Source organism: Nerophis ophidion, linkage group LG03 (assembly GCF_033978795.1).
Source record: "Nerophis ophidion isolate RoL-2023_Sa linkage group LG03, RoL_Noph_v1.0, whole genome shotgun sequence".
Lineage (NCBI taxonomy): Eukaryota > Metazoa > Chordata > Actinopteri > Syngnathiformes > Syngnathidae > Nerophis > Nerophis ophidion.
This window is the reverse complement of record NC_084613.1, coordinates 17,725,271-17,743,173: the sequence shown is the minus strand read 5'-3', so window position 1 is coordinate 17,743,173 and position 17,903 is coordinate 17,725,271. Positions and strand designations below refer to the sequence as shown.

Below are 17,903 nucleotides of genomic sequence, written 5' to 3'. Positions count from 1 at the left end.
ACACACACACGCGCGTACACACACTCACATATATATACACACATACACGTATATCAGTGCCAATCCGATCTATTTATATACATATGTACATATACATATAAACATATACATATGCACATATATATATATATATATATATGTATATATACATATATATATACAAACATATATATATATATATATATATATATATATATACATATATATACACACATATATACATTTACACATATATACACATATACACACATATACCGTATTTCCTTGAATTGTCGCCGGGGCGCTAATTAATTTAAAACCGCTTCTCACTCTTGCGCTTACCAAAGGCATGCGGTAAAAGTAAGCATGCGCTAATTATTTTAAAACCTCTTCTCACTCCGGCACTTACCAAAGGCGTGCAGTAAAAATTTGAGTGTGATATAAGCTTTGGACCTTAAATCCTACTGAATAGCTCTTAATCTTCTTCCCTTTATGCGATTTCCAATTACCGGTATTGAAATCAGCCTCCTCCATTTTCAAAATGATGATAGGGGAAGTGTCACACGTGACGCCACGAGTTTGACCAGGTGGTAATACTATGCATGCGCTAATTATTTCGCGAAGCGAGTTTGACCCGGCAGTAATTCAAGGCAGGCGCATACTATATGCCCTGCGGCAATTCAAGCAAATATGGTATATATATATATATATATATATATATATATATATATATATATATATATATATATATATATATATATATATATATATATATATATATATATATATATATATATATATATGTATATACATATATATTGTTGAGATACGGTTTTCGGTTCTCCACATATTATTTTTTATTGTTCCGGTTTTTGTATCACTCCGTCGTTCCACCTGCTTAGTTCCTGTTGTGTCCGTTTCCATGGTTTCTCATTGATTTCACCTGCTACTTACGGTCCCGCACACCTGTTACTGTTAATCATCTTCCCTATATAAGCCTGCCCTTGTTGTTGTTCAGTCTGGGACCCAAGTTTGCTTTCACGCAACGGTACGGCTGTTATGCTCATTTGCTTACACGCAATTCTTTCTTATTCTCGTGAGCTCTCACGCTACGCATTTGTTTTATTCCAGCTCTCATGCTAATGAATTGTTTTTCCTTTTGTGTGCCTTCATGCCAGTTTAGTTTTGCTATTTGTATTCCTAGCTTTCATGCTTGCGTCCTTTGTTTGTTTTGTCTATTAGCTCCAGTATTTTTGTTCTATAGCTCCTTTTGTTATTTTAATAAATCAGTTAATCTTACCTTTGCTGTGTTCTTGCTTGACGCATCCACGGAGGGACAAACTTGGCATTACTATGCCGAACAGACGCAACACATATCTACATATACACACATTTATACATACATATACACACACATATATATATATATATATATATATATATATACATTTTTTTTTTTTTAATACATGCATTTTTTTTACTGAAATAGGGACTTTTTGTCGAGGCTCGAAGCAATTATTCATAAATAATACAAAATATTTTAAAATATTAATAAAAAAGAAAAACAAAAAGAGTTCCGAAATCGTCACTCTCTGTCTTAGCGAGACATTTTGGACAGTCGTACGGTTCCAAATTTGGATGAAATATTTATTTATTCTGGCGGCTCGGACTTCAAGTCCGCCGTGAAGCTCCAGAGTGAATGTGGGAAGTGACGTCTTCCAGAGAGCGCCGCCGTCTACTGTGCTTAAGCGCGCTGGTGCGCCTTCTAAAAGCGGCGTCACGTGGGAAACAAGCGTTCCTCCTCCGCTCTGACAGCGGGGAATTTTCCCCTCAGATGTGGCGTGCCGGGGAGGCGACAATTACGGGGAAGAGCGGGGGAACGGGGGAGCGGAAAGAAGGGTGGAACCACGTGCCATGGAGGATTAACACACACACACACACACACACACACACACACACACACACACAGACACACACACACACACAAACAAACAAACACACACTGGACTTACCATCGAACTCGGCTGGTCCGACCCCGACGATGATAATTGACATGGGTAGAGAGGCGGCCTGCGAAGGAGAGAAGATGCGTCAGAGGCAGGCATGGGGGGCGTCTCGCTGTTGCTCTATTTGCTATCTTCAAGGCTGCAGGCTGTCACTGAAACACGCCGCTAATTACTAGCTGACACACCGCCGCCCCATTGTTTTGCTCAAAAATCAATCTGCTCACTTCCCTCCCCCTCCCGTCGAAGTCGGCGGACTTTTTGACAGCGTCAAAATGAGTCCTATTTACATAACGCCAAGCCGAGCAGCCACTATGCTAATATTGTTTATTACGTCTCCGAGTGATGAATGTCTCCGTGTTCACGCCTTCATAACTTGTCTGCTCATTAGATGGACGCCCAAACTCAGGCGGGGCGTGTAAATAATTAGTCGGGAATGAGAGTTTCACAATAGGGCGGGGGACTCGTTAAAGACTCAGATGGAGGAGCTGACGGTGCAGGATCGAAGTGGACCTCCAAAAAAAACACCACACACACACACACTACTTTTTTATGTGTATATATATATATATACATATATATATATGTATATATATATATACATATACAGTGGGGCAAAAAAGTATTTAGTCAGCCACCGATTGTGCAAGTTCTCCCACTTAAAATGATGACAGAGGTCTGTAATTTTCATCATAGGTACACTTCAACTGCAAGAGATAGAATGTGAAAAAAAAATCCAGGAATTCACATTGTAGGAATTTTAAAGAATTTATTTGTAAATTGTGGTGGAAAATAAGTATTTGGTCAAACATTCAAAGCTCTTACTGATGGAAGGAGGTTTAGGCTCAAAATCTCACGATGCATGGCCCCATTCATTCTTTCCTTAACACGGATCAATCGTCCTGTCTCCTTAGCAGAAAAACAGCCCCAAAGCATGATGTTTCCACCCCCATGTTTCACAGTAGGTATGGTGTTCTTGGGATGCAACTCAGTATTCTTCTTCCTCCAAACACGACAAGTTGAGTTCATACCAAAATGGATACATGGATGATACAGCAGAGGATTGGGAGAAGGTCAAGTGGTCAGATGAAACCAAAATAGACCTTTTTGTATGAACTCAACTCGTCGTGTTTGGAGGAAGAAGAATACTGAGTTGCATCCCAAGAACAGGATCATACATTGGTTATAGTCACAGTCTTCATGTGTCCAGGGACATATTTCCTGACTATTTTAAACATAATAATGATTTGAAAAAATAAAACAAAGAAGACGTTGTGATGCTAATAAACATTTACATAATCATAGTAGTATCGACGAGATACGCTCCTGTACTTGGTATCATTACAGTGAAGAGTAGGTTTGGATCCACTAATGGCGTTTGTTTACATTTTGATGCTGGTGAGCTAGTGTGCAGTAAAACATGTTTAGCTAGTCCTCGTCCTGCAGGGATGATACTTGTAAGAAACTTACATTATTTGTCGCCATGGAGGCGAGGATTAGCCATTTAGAAGTAGCTAAAACACTGCCGATTGCGGCTGGACGTTAGCCGCTAGCTAGCTAACCATGTCTTAAAGCACCTCTTCCTGAAGGGGTTTCAGTGTTATTTGCGAGAAAAAAAACACTCTGATAAATGAGCAGCACTGTTAGAATAACTGTATCTAAGTTATCACAATAACTATGACGTTTGCTGGGCATGGTGACGCCGGATTCGTTCTTCTGTGGATGCGGTCGGGCAAGAACACAGCATATGGTAAGAAATAAAGATTTATTTAACTAAAAACAGGCTAGGAACAAAAACACTGGTGCTAGGCAGAAAAGGCAAACCAAAAGCGCAAGCATGGGAGCTAGAGAAACAAACAGAAACACTTACACTTGGCACAAAAGGCAAAACAAAAAGGGCGGTATAGCTCGGTTGGTAGAGCGGCCGTCTCAGCAACTTGAGGGTTGCAGGTTCGATTCCCGCTTCCGCCATCCTAGTCACTGCCGTTGTGTCCTTGAGCAAGACACTTTACCCACATGCTCCCAGTGCCACCCACACTGGTTTAAAAATGTAACTTAGATATTGGGTTTCACTATGTAAAGTGCATTGAGTCACTAGAGAAAAGCGCTATATAAATATAATTCACTTCACTTCATGGGAGCTAGAGAAACAAACAGAAACACTTACACTTGGCACAAAAGGCAAAACAAAAACTTCTAGCATGAGAGCTAGAGAAAAACAAGGCGTAGCGCGAAAGCTAGCGAGTATAAACATAGAACAGCAGTCCTCACTTGTTGCATGAAAGCAAATTAGGATCCGAGAGTGAATGAACGGACAGGGCTGGCTTGAATAAGGATGGTGATTAGCAAAACAGGTGTGCGTCTGGAAACTACGGCAGGTGAAAATGATAAATGGGTTGTACTTGTATAGCGCTTTTCTACCTTCAAGGTACTCAAAGCGCTTTGACACTACTTCCACATTTACCCATTCACACACTGATGGAGGGAGCTGCCATGCAAGGCGCTAACCAGCACCCATCAAGAGCAAGGGTGAAGTGTCTTGCTCAGGACACAACGGACGTGACGAGGTTGGTACTAGGTGGGGATTGAACCAAGGATTGAACCAAGGCTTGAACGCCGTCCCCAATATGTCAGCAGACTAAATTAGGAGCCAAAGATGTAAAATAATACGTTACTATGGAAACAGACTAAAACAGGAACTAAGGACGTCAAACAACAGAATATGATACAAAAACGGAACAAAACTAGAACATGGAATGATCCGGGCAGCAGATCATAACAAAAACTTTGTGTTTTAATGAGTTCCAGGCGAGAAACAAAAAACATGTTTTTGAACCTACCAAAAAGAAGGCTTGTAAAACTCCACTTTATAGGGGGGGAAGCAACATGAAGGTGTTCTGTTTCTTTCATGTATCGTAATCAACAGAAAGATATTGTCTTGACCCAAAAACTACAAAAGCGAAGAAGAAGCAGGGCCAGACTCCCCTCCAGTTACCGCTTTTTGAACTCTTTTATAACCTTTTTTTTTTTTAACCGATTATTTATTTTGAACTGCTTTGTAAGCAAAGGCGATGGCTGTTTACGACCCCGTCCCTTTGGAAGCAGCTGTTGCGATGTGGTCAGGGAAAGTCCAAATAAAAGTAAGAAGCGTACAATCTTTTGGCAGAACGTAATGACACTGTACAAGGGTACAGATGCACATGTTTCTCCTCACTGAGCCAAATTGAATTCTGTCTCTGTTTGATTCTTTGCTTCTTGTCCTGTTTAATAGATGTCATCAGTGTTTGAACCTGACAAGCACCAAAAAGACAAACGATTCGACTGCGAGGTTGATGGTCCAACCAGACACCTCCGAATCGAGTCGTTGAATTGTCAACTATTTGAAAACGGACCTAAGTTCTACATAAGATTATTTTAAGATTTGACAGAAGTCGGTCCGTCGGTTGGAGAGTGGAGTGGGAGAAGAAAACAAAGCCTACGTTGACGATGGACTCTTTGGTCTGAGCCATGTCCGTGATGACGCCGTCTGAGATGATCAGGAGGATGAAGTACTGCGAGCCGTCCGTCATCGCTGATGCATACCTGGCAACACATCAAAGAAATGACCATGAAGTTAGTTTTTGGAACAACCCGTCCAAGAACTGGAAGACCGAGGGGTCGCCACCAGGCGGCGCCCAGTAGAGGTGTAGGAAGTAAAAGTAAACATGAGGGGGTAAAGGATGGAGGAGAAACAAAAGCAACTTCCGAACCAAGCAGGGGCGGGAGGCTCAGTTTGAGACCAGGATAAACAAAAACCTCAAGCAACACAAGCATATATTACCACAAAACTCGAGATTTGCATCATCTGGCTCGAAGCTTGCGGCCACCAGGGGCGCTGCTCCGTTGTCTATCATACCGGCGAAGCTGGGGTGTACATGTGCGTATCTGTGTAGTATTAGTCCATGGGTGCGTGTTTTGTCCATAAGCCTGGAAGGCGCCATGATCAGCAACACGGCTTTTCGCCTCAATCCGCAGAGCGATATCGTGAAAACACAGGTGGCTTACTATGGAGGCGTCCGATATCTATTCCGACAGAGTCACGAACAGCCTAGACATCAGAGAGTAGGAAAGGATCGTAGGAAAGGATTTGTTGAAGTCTGCTGCTTCCGGGTTCTCTGGACCACCAAGGACTGACATGACAGGCTTTTCTCAAGTTCGACAAGGTTTATTTTTCAACAAATCTTTCTCTGCTTTTCAGCAATTGTCTTTCTTCGTGAATCGTTTTCTGCTTTTCAGCAATGGTTGTATGTCAGTCTCGCCTCCCTGCCGCCTGCCGACTGCTGCCTTTAACAGAGCGACAGGTGATTAGACAAACACTTTCAGCTGTGTCATCCAATCACCTCTCCCGTCCAAAGGCAAAACCCAGTAACTCACTTCTAGCCAATTTTGAGAAAACAAAGGAAAACCAATCTCTCTTGATGCTGTCTTACAACGATCTACAACGTCATCAAACGTATAGATGTTTTCTTGAGCTTTCATTTTCTTGCCGATTGAGCCATGGATTGAATCTGCTCTCATGAACGTGTGCCCTTTCTCCAGATATCTTATCACAATCTCGGGTGGGCCCCATTCTACGTTTGCACATTGGGCATGAGCCGTGTACAGCGTCCAGTTTTTATTTTGACCTCCACAGTTATCTGCCCAAAAGAGTATGCAAGGGGAAGAATCAAGAACAATACATTTAATGAAGGTGCTTGCAACGTCCTGGGCCAATCTTCCAAATATCCCCTCGTGCCATAATATCACATAATCAGGTTGACCGTCGGCCCCCATTCGTGCAAATGTCTCATTAAAGACAATAGGGCGACTGACAAAGAAGCTTCGATTGGTCCCTTGAGATACTAGGTTTTTCTGTTGTATCTACGCAGTTATGTGGTAGTTGCTAGGTCCTGCCATGCGCATAACAGCTTACTTACGGAAAAAATTACAATATCTCATACACTAATGTAAAGCATATCACCTAAGAACTCCAAAATTATTATCAGCTCAGTTTTGACCAAAATTGAGTTACTGGGGTTTGCCTTTGGAAGGGAGACCTGTCGCCAACCATGAAGCAGGTCCTGCCACACCCCGCTTTGCTGCAGGTGCGCAGGCCACCCCCACCACAGGAATGTTTTAGTTAGGGCAAGCAGACACGTTCCGATAGATTGGTCTGCCCTAGTCGTCCGTTCTGACCTCAAATTGATCATAATTTCACCTGGCAGAGCGTAAAGCTTCTCCGAGATTTCATCCAGTTTGCGGTTTCGTTGAAAATCACTACAATCTAAGTGGGTCCTCGACTGGAAGAATCGCCAAGCACAGGTCCCTGGAGTCCATTGTGTATCCAGCAACAAATATTTGATCAGGACAGGCAGATTCCCCCCGAATAAAACTCGCCCTTTGATGCCTTTTGTCTCCAAAAATATAATTTTTTTCCCTAAGAAAAGCCATCTCACTCGCACTGGGTCGGTAGTAATTAGAAAATACTAAGAGATGGGCCAAGTCCACAGTCTAGTCTGATAGGCGGATGTACCGTATGTGACACTGTACGTCCTCATGTAGTGAGAGGCGTGAAAGTCATAGCAGCTGCTCTTCCTCCACACTGATTGGTCACCTTCCAAAAAAGCGGTCATGACGACTCCATCTCCACTCTCGCCTTCGATCAGCAGGTTTATTTTGGTCTCCGCCCACTCTGGAAGTGTGCACCAGACCGGCACATTAACACTGTACGCAACTGTGTAGGACCACGGGACCACGACCCAGGTTGTCATTCAAATTCATCACTTACAAAAGACGATGTCATGAAAGTTATGATCAAACCAATTTTGCTGTGCAACTTCAATAAAAAGAATGCTTGAATAAAACTAGGATTGTGTATTGTTAGCACGCTACTATTCCTTTTTTTTACGGTAATTTTGCAACTGTTCACCTTAAGAAGCATATAACTTCATACTTGACACATGCTAACTGTTAGCATGTTGACTTTTTTCCTTGTGCCTGTTTTGAAGCCGTCCAACTCAGAGTCAACAACTTGGTACTTCAAACATGCTAGATGTTAGCATGCTAACTTTTTTTTGGATAATTTTACAAAAGTACACTTCAGAGTCCTACAATTAGGCTAACTTTTAGCATGCTAACATTAGCATGCTAGCATGTAAGCATTAGCTTGCTAACATTTTTAGCTGAGAGTCATATAACCTGGTAGTTGACAAATGCTAACTAGCAGCACGTTGTTAGCATGCAAACTTGCTTTGCCAGTTTTGAAGCAGTACACCTCAGAGTTATTACTATGTACTTGAAACATGCTAGCATCCTAACTTTTCTCGCAAATTTTACAGCTGTAAACCTTAAGAGTCATATAACTTGGTACTTGAAACATGCTATCTGGTAACATGCTAACTTTAGCATGCTAGCTTTCATGAAATATATGGTGGTGGGTCAGAGTTTTGGGAAGGAAGGGTTTTTGATTGATTGATTGATTGATACTTTCATTAGTAGATTGCACAGTACAGTATATATTCCGTACAATTGACCACTAAATGGTAACACCCCAATAAGTTTTTCAACTTGTTTAAGTCGGGGTCCACGTTAATCAATTCATGGGTGCCGCTCAAGTTTTCTTGCAAAGTTAATTATTGTTTTTATTTTTAATAATAATTCTACTCCAGTATTATTATTGTCATTCTTATTATTACCTCCGTATTATTATCATTAATATCATTATCATTATTACTACATTATTATTATTACTATTACTACTACAGTATTGTAATCATTATTATTATTATCATTATTATCATTATTAATTATTACAAAAGCATTATTATTATACTAATACTACAGTATTTTCATAATTTTTACTACAGTAATATCATTAAAATTATAATATTATAATTATTATTATTACAGTTATTAATTATTACTACAGTGTTATTATTATATTAATACTACAGTATTATTTTTTTTACAACAGTAATATCATTATAACTACAATAATATTATAAGTATTATTATTACTATTATTACTACAGTAGTATTGTGATTATTACTACTACTACTACTATTACTACTACAACAGTATAATTATTATCATTATTATTATTATCATCATTATTGGAATCAATTATAACAATTTTACTCCAGTATTATTATTACTTTCATCATCCATCCATCCATTTTTCCACCGCCTATTCCCTTTGGGGGGCGCTGGTGCCTATCTCAGCTACAATCGGGCGGAAGGCAGGGTACACTGGACAAGTCGCCACCTCATCGCAGGGCCAACTACTATCATCATTATTATTATTATTAATATTATTATTATTGTTGTTATTACGACTATCCACTGAAAGGAAAATTAGAAATACCGTATTTCCTTGAATTTCCGCCGGGGCGCTAATTAATTTAAAACCTCTTCTCACTCCTGCGCTTACCAAAGGCATGCGGTAAAAGTAAGCATGCGCTAATCATTTTAAAACCTCTTCTCACTCCGGCACTTACCAAAGGTATGCAGTAAAAATTTGAGTGTGATGTAAGCTTGGACCTTAAATCCAATTGAATAGCTCTTAATCTTCTTCCCTTTATGCGATTTCAAATTACCGGTATTGAAATCAGCCTCCTCCATTCTGAAAATGATGACAGGGGAAGTGTCATTCGTGACGTCATGAGTTTGACCAGGCGGTAATACTAAGCATGCGCTAATTATTTTGGGAAGCGAGTAATTGAAGGCAGGCGCATACTATATGCCCTGTGGCAATTCAGGGAAATACGGTATATATAATCATATTTATGTCACAGTCAGTCTGTCTGTTTTTCTCTGTGTGTCTTTGGGAGAGTGGGCGTGTTTTGGGCGTAGGCTTGGCTCCAGCTCTCAGCCTGACACAGCTGATCCCAGCACCCTAATCACTCACCTGCCTGCCATCAACTCATCACCTGCAGCCTACAAATGTTTGGACTCCACTCGGCGCGATTGCCAGATCGTTTCACCTTGCTACATGTGGTAACGCTTCTCGCCAGTTTGTCCTAGAATTCTAGCAATTTTGATAATCTTGCAAACCTGCTATTTTTTGTGTTTTTTTTTGCTCCTCATCTTACCCGTGTTTTTTCCTCTGCCTTCAGTTCCCTACTTGCCGTGTGTGCCTGCCTCAGCCTGCTAGCCTCGGCCTGCTAGCCACAGCCTGCTAGCCTCAGCCTGCTAGCCTCAGTGTGCTCTCCTGGACTGCAAAGCCTAGGACTACAAGCTGCCTCCTTTTCCCTCAGGTTTTATTAATAATAACCCTTGAACACTATTTCAGCTTGTCTTTACTGCATTTGGGTCCACCCATTTTCCCCCCCCCGTGACGATTTAAGTGAATGATGACGCTACGGTATAATGAATTTATTGGCACTTTCTTTGTAAAAAAAAACAACAACTAAACAAATCCCTCTATCCATCCATTTTCTACCATTTTTCCCTCTCGGAGTCGCGGGACAAATCAAAACAAAACTCAAAACATTTGAGCCCCCGATCCAATGATGGATGAATGTCAATAATTAATTAGCGTTTTAGTGAAAGTAAACATACTTTTTTCTTAGAGTTTGGATGTAGGGTGGTGGCATTAGGTGGGAGTGGGGGGCCCTTTAAGAGCAAAACTTTTGGAAAGGCCACAAAAAACCCTGAGAGGGACCTACCTGGCCACGTGGTTGATGACAGGGGAGAAGTGGGTGGGTCCGTAGAGGCGCACCGACTTGAGACTCTGGTAATATGCCTCCATCACGCCCTCGATGCCGTTACAGTAGGGGTTCTGGGGGTTGCCGTTCTGCACACAAAGTGAGGGTGGAAGGTCAGGAATTGGACAAAAGTTTGAATTGGATCATAAGAAAAGTCTCATTGAGCATCAATGGCATCAGAAATGTTGCTTTTAAACATCAACTCAAATGATGTACGAATAAAGTATTATTTTTGTACACAAATTGTTCCCTTGGACGCATTTATTCATCACATACTGCACAATAGAAACGTATTTCTTCTTGTTTTAATTTGTTTGTTTTTATGATATTTTGTGATTTCAATTTGAATTATAATTATTTTTATAATCATTTTATTAATATTTTGGCCTTCTTATGAATTTCTATAAAGCACTTTCTATTTCATTGTGTAAAAATTGCGCTCTATAATTACTGCAGTATTAAATATATTTATTACAAACATATTTTAAAAAATTGTGTATATATATATATATATATATATATATATATATATATATATATATAGACAATCACCTGGGGATAAGTTGATTGGCAACACTAAATTGGCCCTAGTGTGTGAATGTGAGTGTGAATGTTGTCTGTCTATCTGTGTTGGCCCTGCGATGAGGTGGCGACTTGTCCAGGGTGTACCCCGCCTTCCGCCCGATTGTAGCTGAGATAGGCGCCAGCGCCCCCCGCGACCACGAAAGGGAATAAGCGGTAGAAAATGGATGGATGGATGGATATATATATATATATATATGTGTGTTGGAACCAATTATTCATGTTCACATTGTGAATATATATATATATATATATACACACATATATATATATACATATACATATATATACATATATATATACACATATACATATATACAGATATACATATATATATATATATACATATATATATATATATATATACATATATATATATATATATATACACTCACACATATATATAACTTGCGATGAGATGGCGACTTGTCCAGGGTGTACACCGCCTTCCGCCCAATTGTAGCTGAGATAGGCACCAGCGCCCCCCACTAGCCCCAAAGGGAATAAGCGGTAGGAAATGGATGGATGGATGGCTATACATATAGACACATATACATATACACACACACACATACATACATACATACATACATATTTATATATACGTATATATATATATATATATATATATATATATGTATATATATATATATATATATATATATATATACATATATATATATGAAATATAAAAATATATATATAATTAAATAATAAATTAATACAATTGGTATTTATCATAAAAAACACAGTACAGAATTTAGGATGAAAGACATATTTGCAATGATTTAAAAAAAATATAAAATAAGTTATTTATTCCTTATTCCTCATATTTTACAATAGTTATAACAAAATAAAACTGTTTTTTTTTTTTTTAAATTTTCTTCTACTCTTTGATAGTTTAGTTTTTTAGTCGTAATTTGTAGAATTCAAGTAAGTAAACCAATATTGGAAACAGTTTTACCTGCACAATAAGGAACATAAATGAATGACAAATATGACAGCAATATCAAATAAAAAAGTGTACAAAGTCCATTAAAAGAGTCCCTGGGTCCATATGTCATAGATTGTGCTGCTGTGCCTAATGAAGAGTCCAGTGTGTAGAAGTGTGTGTGTGTTTGGAGCTAACCCTTGGCGTGTTGCATTATTGAAGCCCTCCATATGTCGGAGGCTTCCTAACCATCTTAGCGGGACGTCTCCTCGCGGCGCACCAGTCCGCAAATGGAGCTGGCGAAATTAAGACCGAGGCAGCCGCGCCTCTGCAGGCTCTTTGGGAGCTGACGGAGTTAAAACCTTAATGAGATGAACGCATATGTGCCTTGTCTGCAGGCCTGGCCCCGCTAAGGAGTCTCCTAGCTAACTCCGCCTCGGCCGCCAACGCCTCTGGAGGAAACATCTGGAAGAGACGGGCAGACGAGGGAGCGGCCCGGAAACCTGCTGCCGTAAAATCTTGGATTATGGATGGAGATACGTGGAAGCCGCAGAAAGGGAATGGCTGGCATTCAACATGGGGAAATGGTGAAAAACTAACTGAAATGCTAACAGTTAGCACGCTAGCCTTATAGCGTCATTTAACAAAAAACACAACTCATAGTTGTAAAGCTAGCATGTTAACTGTTAGCATGCGTGAAGTACTAGAATTTACGACTCTGCGGTGTTGACCTACAGAATGATCAAAAATAAAGCTAACATGCTAACAGTTAGCACATGTCAAGTACCAAAATATCAAAGTACCAAAATCTATGACTCTGTGGTGTTGAGCTGAAAAATTACCTAAAAAAGCTACTTTTGATATTCTACGTATGCTAACAGAAGCGGAACTGAAATATTAACAGTTATCGCGTTAGCCTTATAGCGTTATTTAACGAAAAACACAAATCAGAGTTGTAAAGCTAGCATGTTAACTGTCAGCATGCGTTAAGTACCAGAATTTCCGACTCTGTGGTGTTGACCTACAGAATAATCAAAAATAAAGCTAACATGCTAAAAGTTAGCACGTGTCGAGTACCAAAATATATGACTCTGTGGTGGTGACCTGCAAAATTACCGAAAAAAGCCAGTTTTGATACTCCACGCATGCTAACAGAAGCCGAACTGAAATGTTAACAGTTAGCACGTGGTGTCATTCAAAAGAAAACTTAACCCATTGTTGTAAGGTTAGGATGTTAACTGTTAGATTGCGCAAAGTACCAAAATTTATGACTCTGAGGTGTTGACCTACAGGATAAAAAAAAGGTAGCATGCTAACAATAAGCCTGTGTCGAGTACCAAAATATGACTCGGTGTGTCAAATACCTAAAAAAGCTAGTTTTTATACTCTACGCATGCTAACAGAAGCGGAACTGAAATATTAACAGTTAGCACGTGGTGTCATTCAAAAGAAAACTTAACCCATTGTTGTAAGGTTAGGATGTTAACTGTTAGATTGCGCAAAGTACCAAAATTTATGACTCTGAGGTGTTGACCTACAGGATAAAAAAAAGGTAGCATGCTAACAATAAGCCTGTGTCGAGTACCAAAATATGACTCGGTGTGTCAAATACCTAAAAAAGCTAGTTTTTATACTCTACGCATGCTAACAGAAGCGGAACTGAAATATTAACAGTTAGCACGCTAGCCTTATAGCGCCATTTAACGAAAAACACAACTCGTGGTTGTATAGCTAGCTCTTTAACTGTTAGCATGCGTGAAGTACCAGAATTTACAACTCTGCGGTGTAGACCTACAGAATGATCAAAAATAAAGCGAACATGCTAACAGTTAGCACATGTCAAGTACCATTATATCCATGTACCAAAATGTATGACTCTGTGGTGTTGACCAGCAAAATTACCTAAAAAAGCCAGTTTTGATACTCCACGCATGCTAACAAACGCCTAACTGTAAGGTTAAAAGTTAGCACGCTAGCCATAAAGCGTTGTTTAACAAAAAACACAACTTGTGGTTGTAAAACTAGCATGTTAACTGTCAGCATGCGTGAAGTACCAGAATTTACGACTCTGCGGTGTTGACTTAGAGAATGATCAAAAATAAAGCGAGCATGCAAACAGTAAGCCTGTGTCGAGTACCAAAATATATGACTCTGTGGTGTAGACCTGCAAAATTACCTAAAAAAGCTAATTTTGATACTTCACGCATGCTAACAGAAGCAAAACTGAAATGTTAACTGTAAGCACGTGGTGTCATTCAAAAGAAAACTTAACCCATTGTTGTAAGGCTAGGATGTTAACTGTTAGATTGCGCAAAGTACCAAAATTTATGACTCTGCGGTGTTGACCTACAGAATTAAAAAAAGGTAGCATGCTAACAGTTAGCCCGTGTCGAGTACCAAAATATGACTCGGTGTGTCAAATACCTAAAAAAAATTGTTTTGATACTCTATGCATGCTAACAGAAGCGGAACTGAAATATTAACAATTAGTATGCTAGCCTTATAGCGCCATTTAACGAAAAACACAACTTGTGGTTGTATAGCTAGCTTGTTAACTGTTAGCATGCGTGAAGCACCAGAATTTACGACTCTGCAGTGTTGACCTACAGAATGATCAAAAATAAAGCGAGCATGCTAACAGTTAGCACATGTCAAGTACCAAAATATCCAAGTACCAAAATATATGAGTCTGTGGTGTTGACCTGCAAAATTACCTAAAAAACCCAGTTTTGATAATCCACACAAGCTAACAGAAGCCGAACTGAAACGTTAAGAGTTAGCACGCTAGCCATTAAGCGTTGCTTAAAAAAACACACAAGTCGTGGTTGTAAAGCTAGCATGTTAACCGTCAGCATGCATGGAGTACCAGAATTTACGACTCTGCGGTGTTGACTTAGAGAATGATCAAAAATAAAGCGAGCATGCAAACAGTTAGCCTGTGTCGAGTACCAAAATATATGACTCTGGGGTGTAGACCTGCAAAATTACCTAAAAAAGCTAGTTTTGATACTCTGCATATGCTAACAGAAGCCAAACTAAAACGTTTACAGTTAGCATGCCAGCCATATAGCGTCATTTAACAAAAAACATAACTCGTGGTTGTAAAGCTAGCATGTTAACTGTTAGCATGCGTGAAGTACCAGAATTTACGACTCTGCGGTGTTGACCTACAGAATTATCAAAAATAAAGCGAGCATGCAAATAGTTAGCATATGGTCGGGGTGGGGCAGAGTCTTGGTTGGGGGCGTGGTTGGGGCGGAGGGGGTGGTTAAGAGGGGTGGCGTATAATTCACCAATTCGAGTATTTCGTATATATTTCATATATATATATATCCATCCATTCATTTGCTACCGCTTATTCCCTTTTGGGGTAGCGGGGGGCGCTGGCGCCTATCTCAGCTAGAATCGGGCGGAAGGCGGGGTACACAGGTGCTAGTCATATTATTAGAATATCATGAAAAAGTTGATTTATTTCATTAATTCCATTTAGAAAGTCAAACTTGTAGAATGTATACATTAATTCCAAACAGACTGATACATTTCAAGTGTTTTTTGCCAAAAAGGAGATGATTATAGCTGAAACCAATGAAAACCCTAAATTCAACATCTCAGAAAATTTGAATATGGTGAAAAGGTCAGATATTGAAGACACCTGGTGCCACACTCTAATTAGCTAACTAACTCAAAACACCTGGAAAAGCCTTTAAATGGTCTCTCGTTTTGATTCTGTATGACACACAATCATGGGGAAGACAGCTGTCCAAAAGATGACCATTGATACTTTAAAGGAGGGCAAGACACAAATGGTCATTGCCAAAGAGGTTGGATGTTCCCAGAGCTCTGTGTCCAAGCACATTAATAGAGAGGCGAAGGGAAGACAATTTTGTGGTAAAAAAAAGTGTACAAGCAAGAGGGATAACCGTGCCCTGGAGAGGATTGTCAAACAAAACCGATTCAAAAATGTGGGGGAGATCCACAAAGAGTGGACTGCAGCTGGAGTCAGTGCTTCAAGAACCACCACGCACCGACGTATGCAAGATATGGGCTTCAGCTGTCGCATTCTTTCTGTAAAGCCACTCTTGAATAAGAGACAACGTCAAAAGCGTCTCGCCTGGGCTCAAGACAAAAAGGACTGGACTGCTGCTGAGTGGTCCAAAGTTATGTTTTCAGATGAAAGTAAATTTTGTATCTCCTTTGGAAATCAAGGTCCCAGAGTCTGGAGGAAGACAGGAGAGGCACAGAATCCACGTTGCCTGATGTCCAGTGTCAAATTTCCACAATCGGTAATGGTCTGGGGTGCCATGTCATCTGCTGGTGTTGGTCCACTGTGTTTCCTGAGGTCTAGGGTCAATGCAGCAGTCTACCAAGAAGTTTTAGAACACTTTATGCTGCCTGCCGCGGACCAATTTTATGAAGGTGAAGATTTCATTTTCCAACATGACTTGGCACCTGCACACAGTGCCAAATCTACCAGTACCTGGTTTAAGGACCATGGTATCCCTGTTCTTGATTGGCCTGCAAACTCACCTGACCTTAACCCCATAGAAAAGCTATGGGGTATTGTGAAGCGGAAGATGCGAGATGCCAGACCCAACAATGCTGAAGAGCTGAAGGCCAATATTAAAGCAACCTGGGCTCTCATAACACCTGAGGAGTGCAACAGACTGGTCGACTTTATACCACGCCGTATTGCTGCAGCAATTGAGGCAAAAGGAGCTGCAACTAAGTATTGTTTGCCGTACATGCTGAAACTTTCCATGTTCATACTTTTCAGTTGGCCCACATTTCTAAAAAATATTTTTTGGTACTAGTCGTAACTAATATTCTAATTTTCTGAGATACCGAATTTGGGATTTTCAGTAATTGTCAGTACTAATCATCAAAATTTAAATAAACATTTCAAATATATCACTATGTGTGTAATGAATTGATATATGTTAGTTTCACGTTCTGAATATAATTACTGAAATAAATCAACTTTTTCATGATATTCTAATAATATGAACTGCACCTGTGTGTGTGTGTGTATATATATATATATATATATATGAAATAGTTGAATTTCCGACGGCACCTATCAAATACAGAGTAATAAAAACAAAGTTGTTCTACTAACTGTACTGTGCTTGCTGGTTACTAAAAAAAACAACACTTACCTTTCACTATTTGAGTAACCTTTGTTCTGCCATTTGCGTACTGGCGAGCGATCTCCGAATCCGGGAACATCCTTCACGGATTTGTTGTAGACATCCGCAAATGAGAACGGGATATTGCTTCCAGCTATCAGCATAGCAATCTTTGTCTCAGCACAAGTTACACCATCGGGTCTCCATTTTGCGAGGTGGGCCATAATACTGGTTTGTGAACGATGCTGCGCTGCGGACGCTTTGTGCTTCGCTGACTGACCGTTCATGGCTGAGTATATCCATTCGGGCGCCGTGTTCAATGGAGAAGTCTGTTCTACAAAATTTACAGGCAACATACCCCTTCCCCGTCGAACTCTCCTGGATAAACTGAAATTCTTGTTTCCAATCGTTCTGGAACTTACAAGCGTATTTCTTCATTTTGCTCGTCGATGGTGTAATATATTGGGTTGGTGTCAATAACCAGGCGACGTGATGAAGTTACGTCTCTTTACTGTGGGCTTCAGAACGGACTCCCTAATGCATGTTCCTTGACTGCAC

At 40.0% G+C, this 17,903-nt stretch overlaps 1 protein-coding gene and 1 long non-coding RNA gene across 2 annotated transcripts in view; one reads left to right on the top strand and one right to left on the bottom strand.

The window, feature by feature from the left end:
• LOC133549233 (copine-8-like) overlaps positions 1 to 17,903 on the bottom strand; it is a 161,118-nt gene that overhangs the window by 5,676 nt on the left and 137,539 nt on the right. Inside the window, exons 16-18 of the mRNA XM_061894450.1 lie at positions 10,668 to 10,795; positions 5,462 to 5,564; positions 1,992 to 2,049 (exon numbers count right to left, since the gene is read on the bottom strand). Coding sequence (XP_061750434.1) covers positions 1,992 to 2,049; positions 5,462 to 5,564; positions 10,668 to 10,795 — 289 coding nt within the window. The remainder of the gene's footprint in view (positions 1 to 1,991; positions 2,050 to 5,461; positions 5,565 to 10,667; positions 10,796 to 17,903) is intronic.
• Positions 9,812 to 15,096, top strand: LOC133549235 (uncharacterized). The gene is made up of 3 exons (XR_009806053.1): positions 9,812 to 9,996; positions 10,116 to 10,256; positions 12,618 to 15,096. It is a non-coding gene; the product is annotated as an uncharacterized LOC133549235 (long non-coding RNA).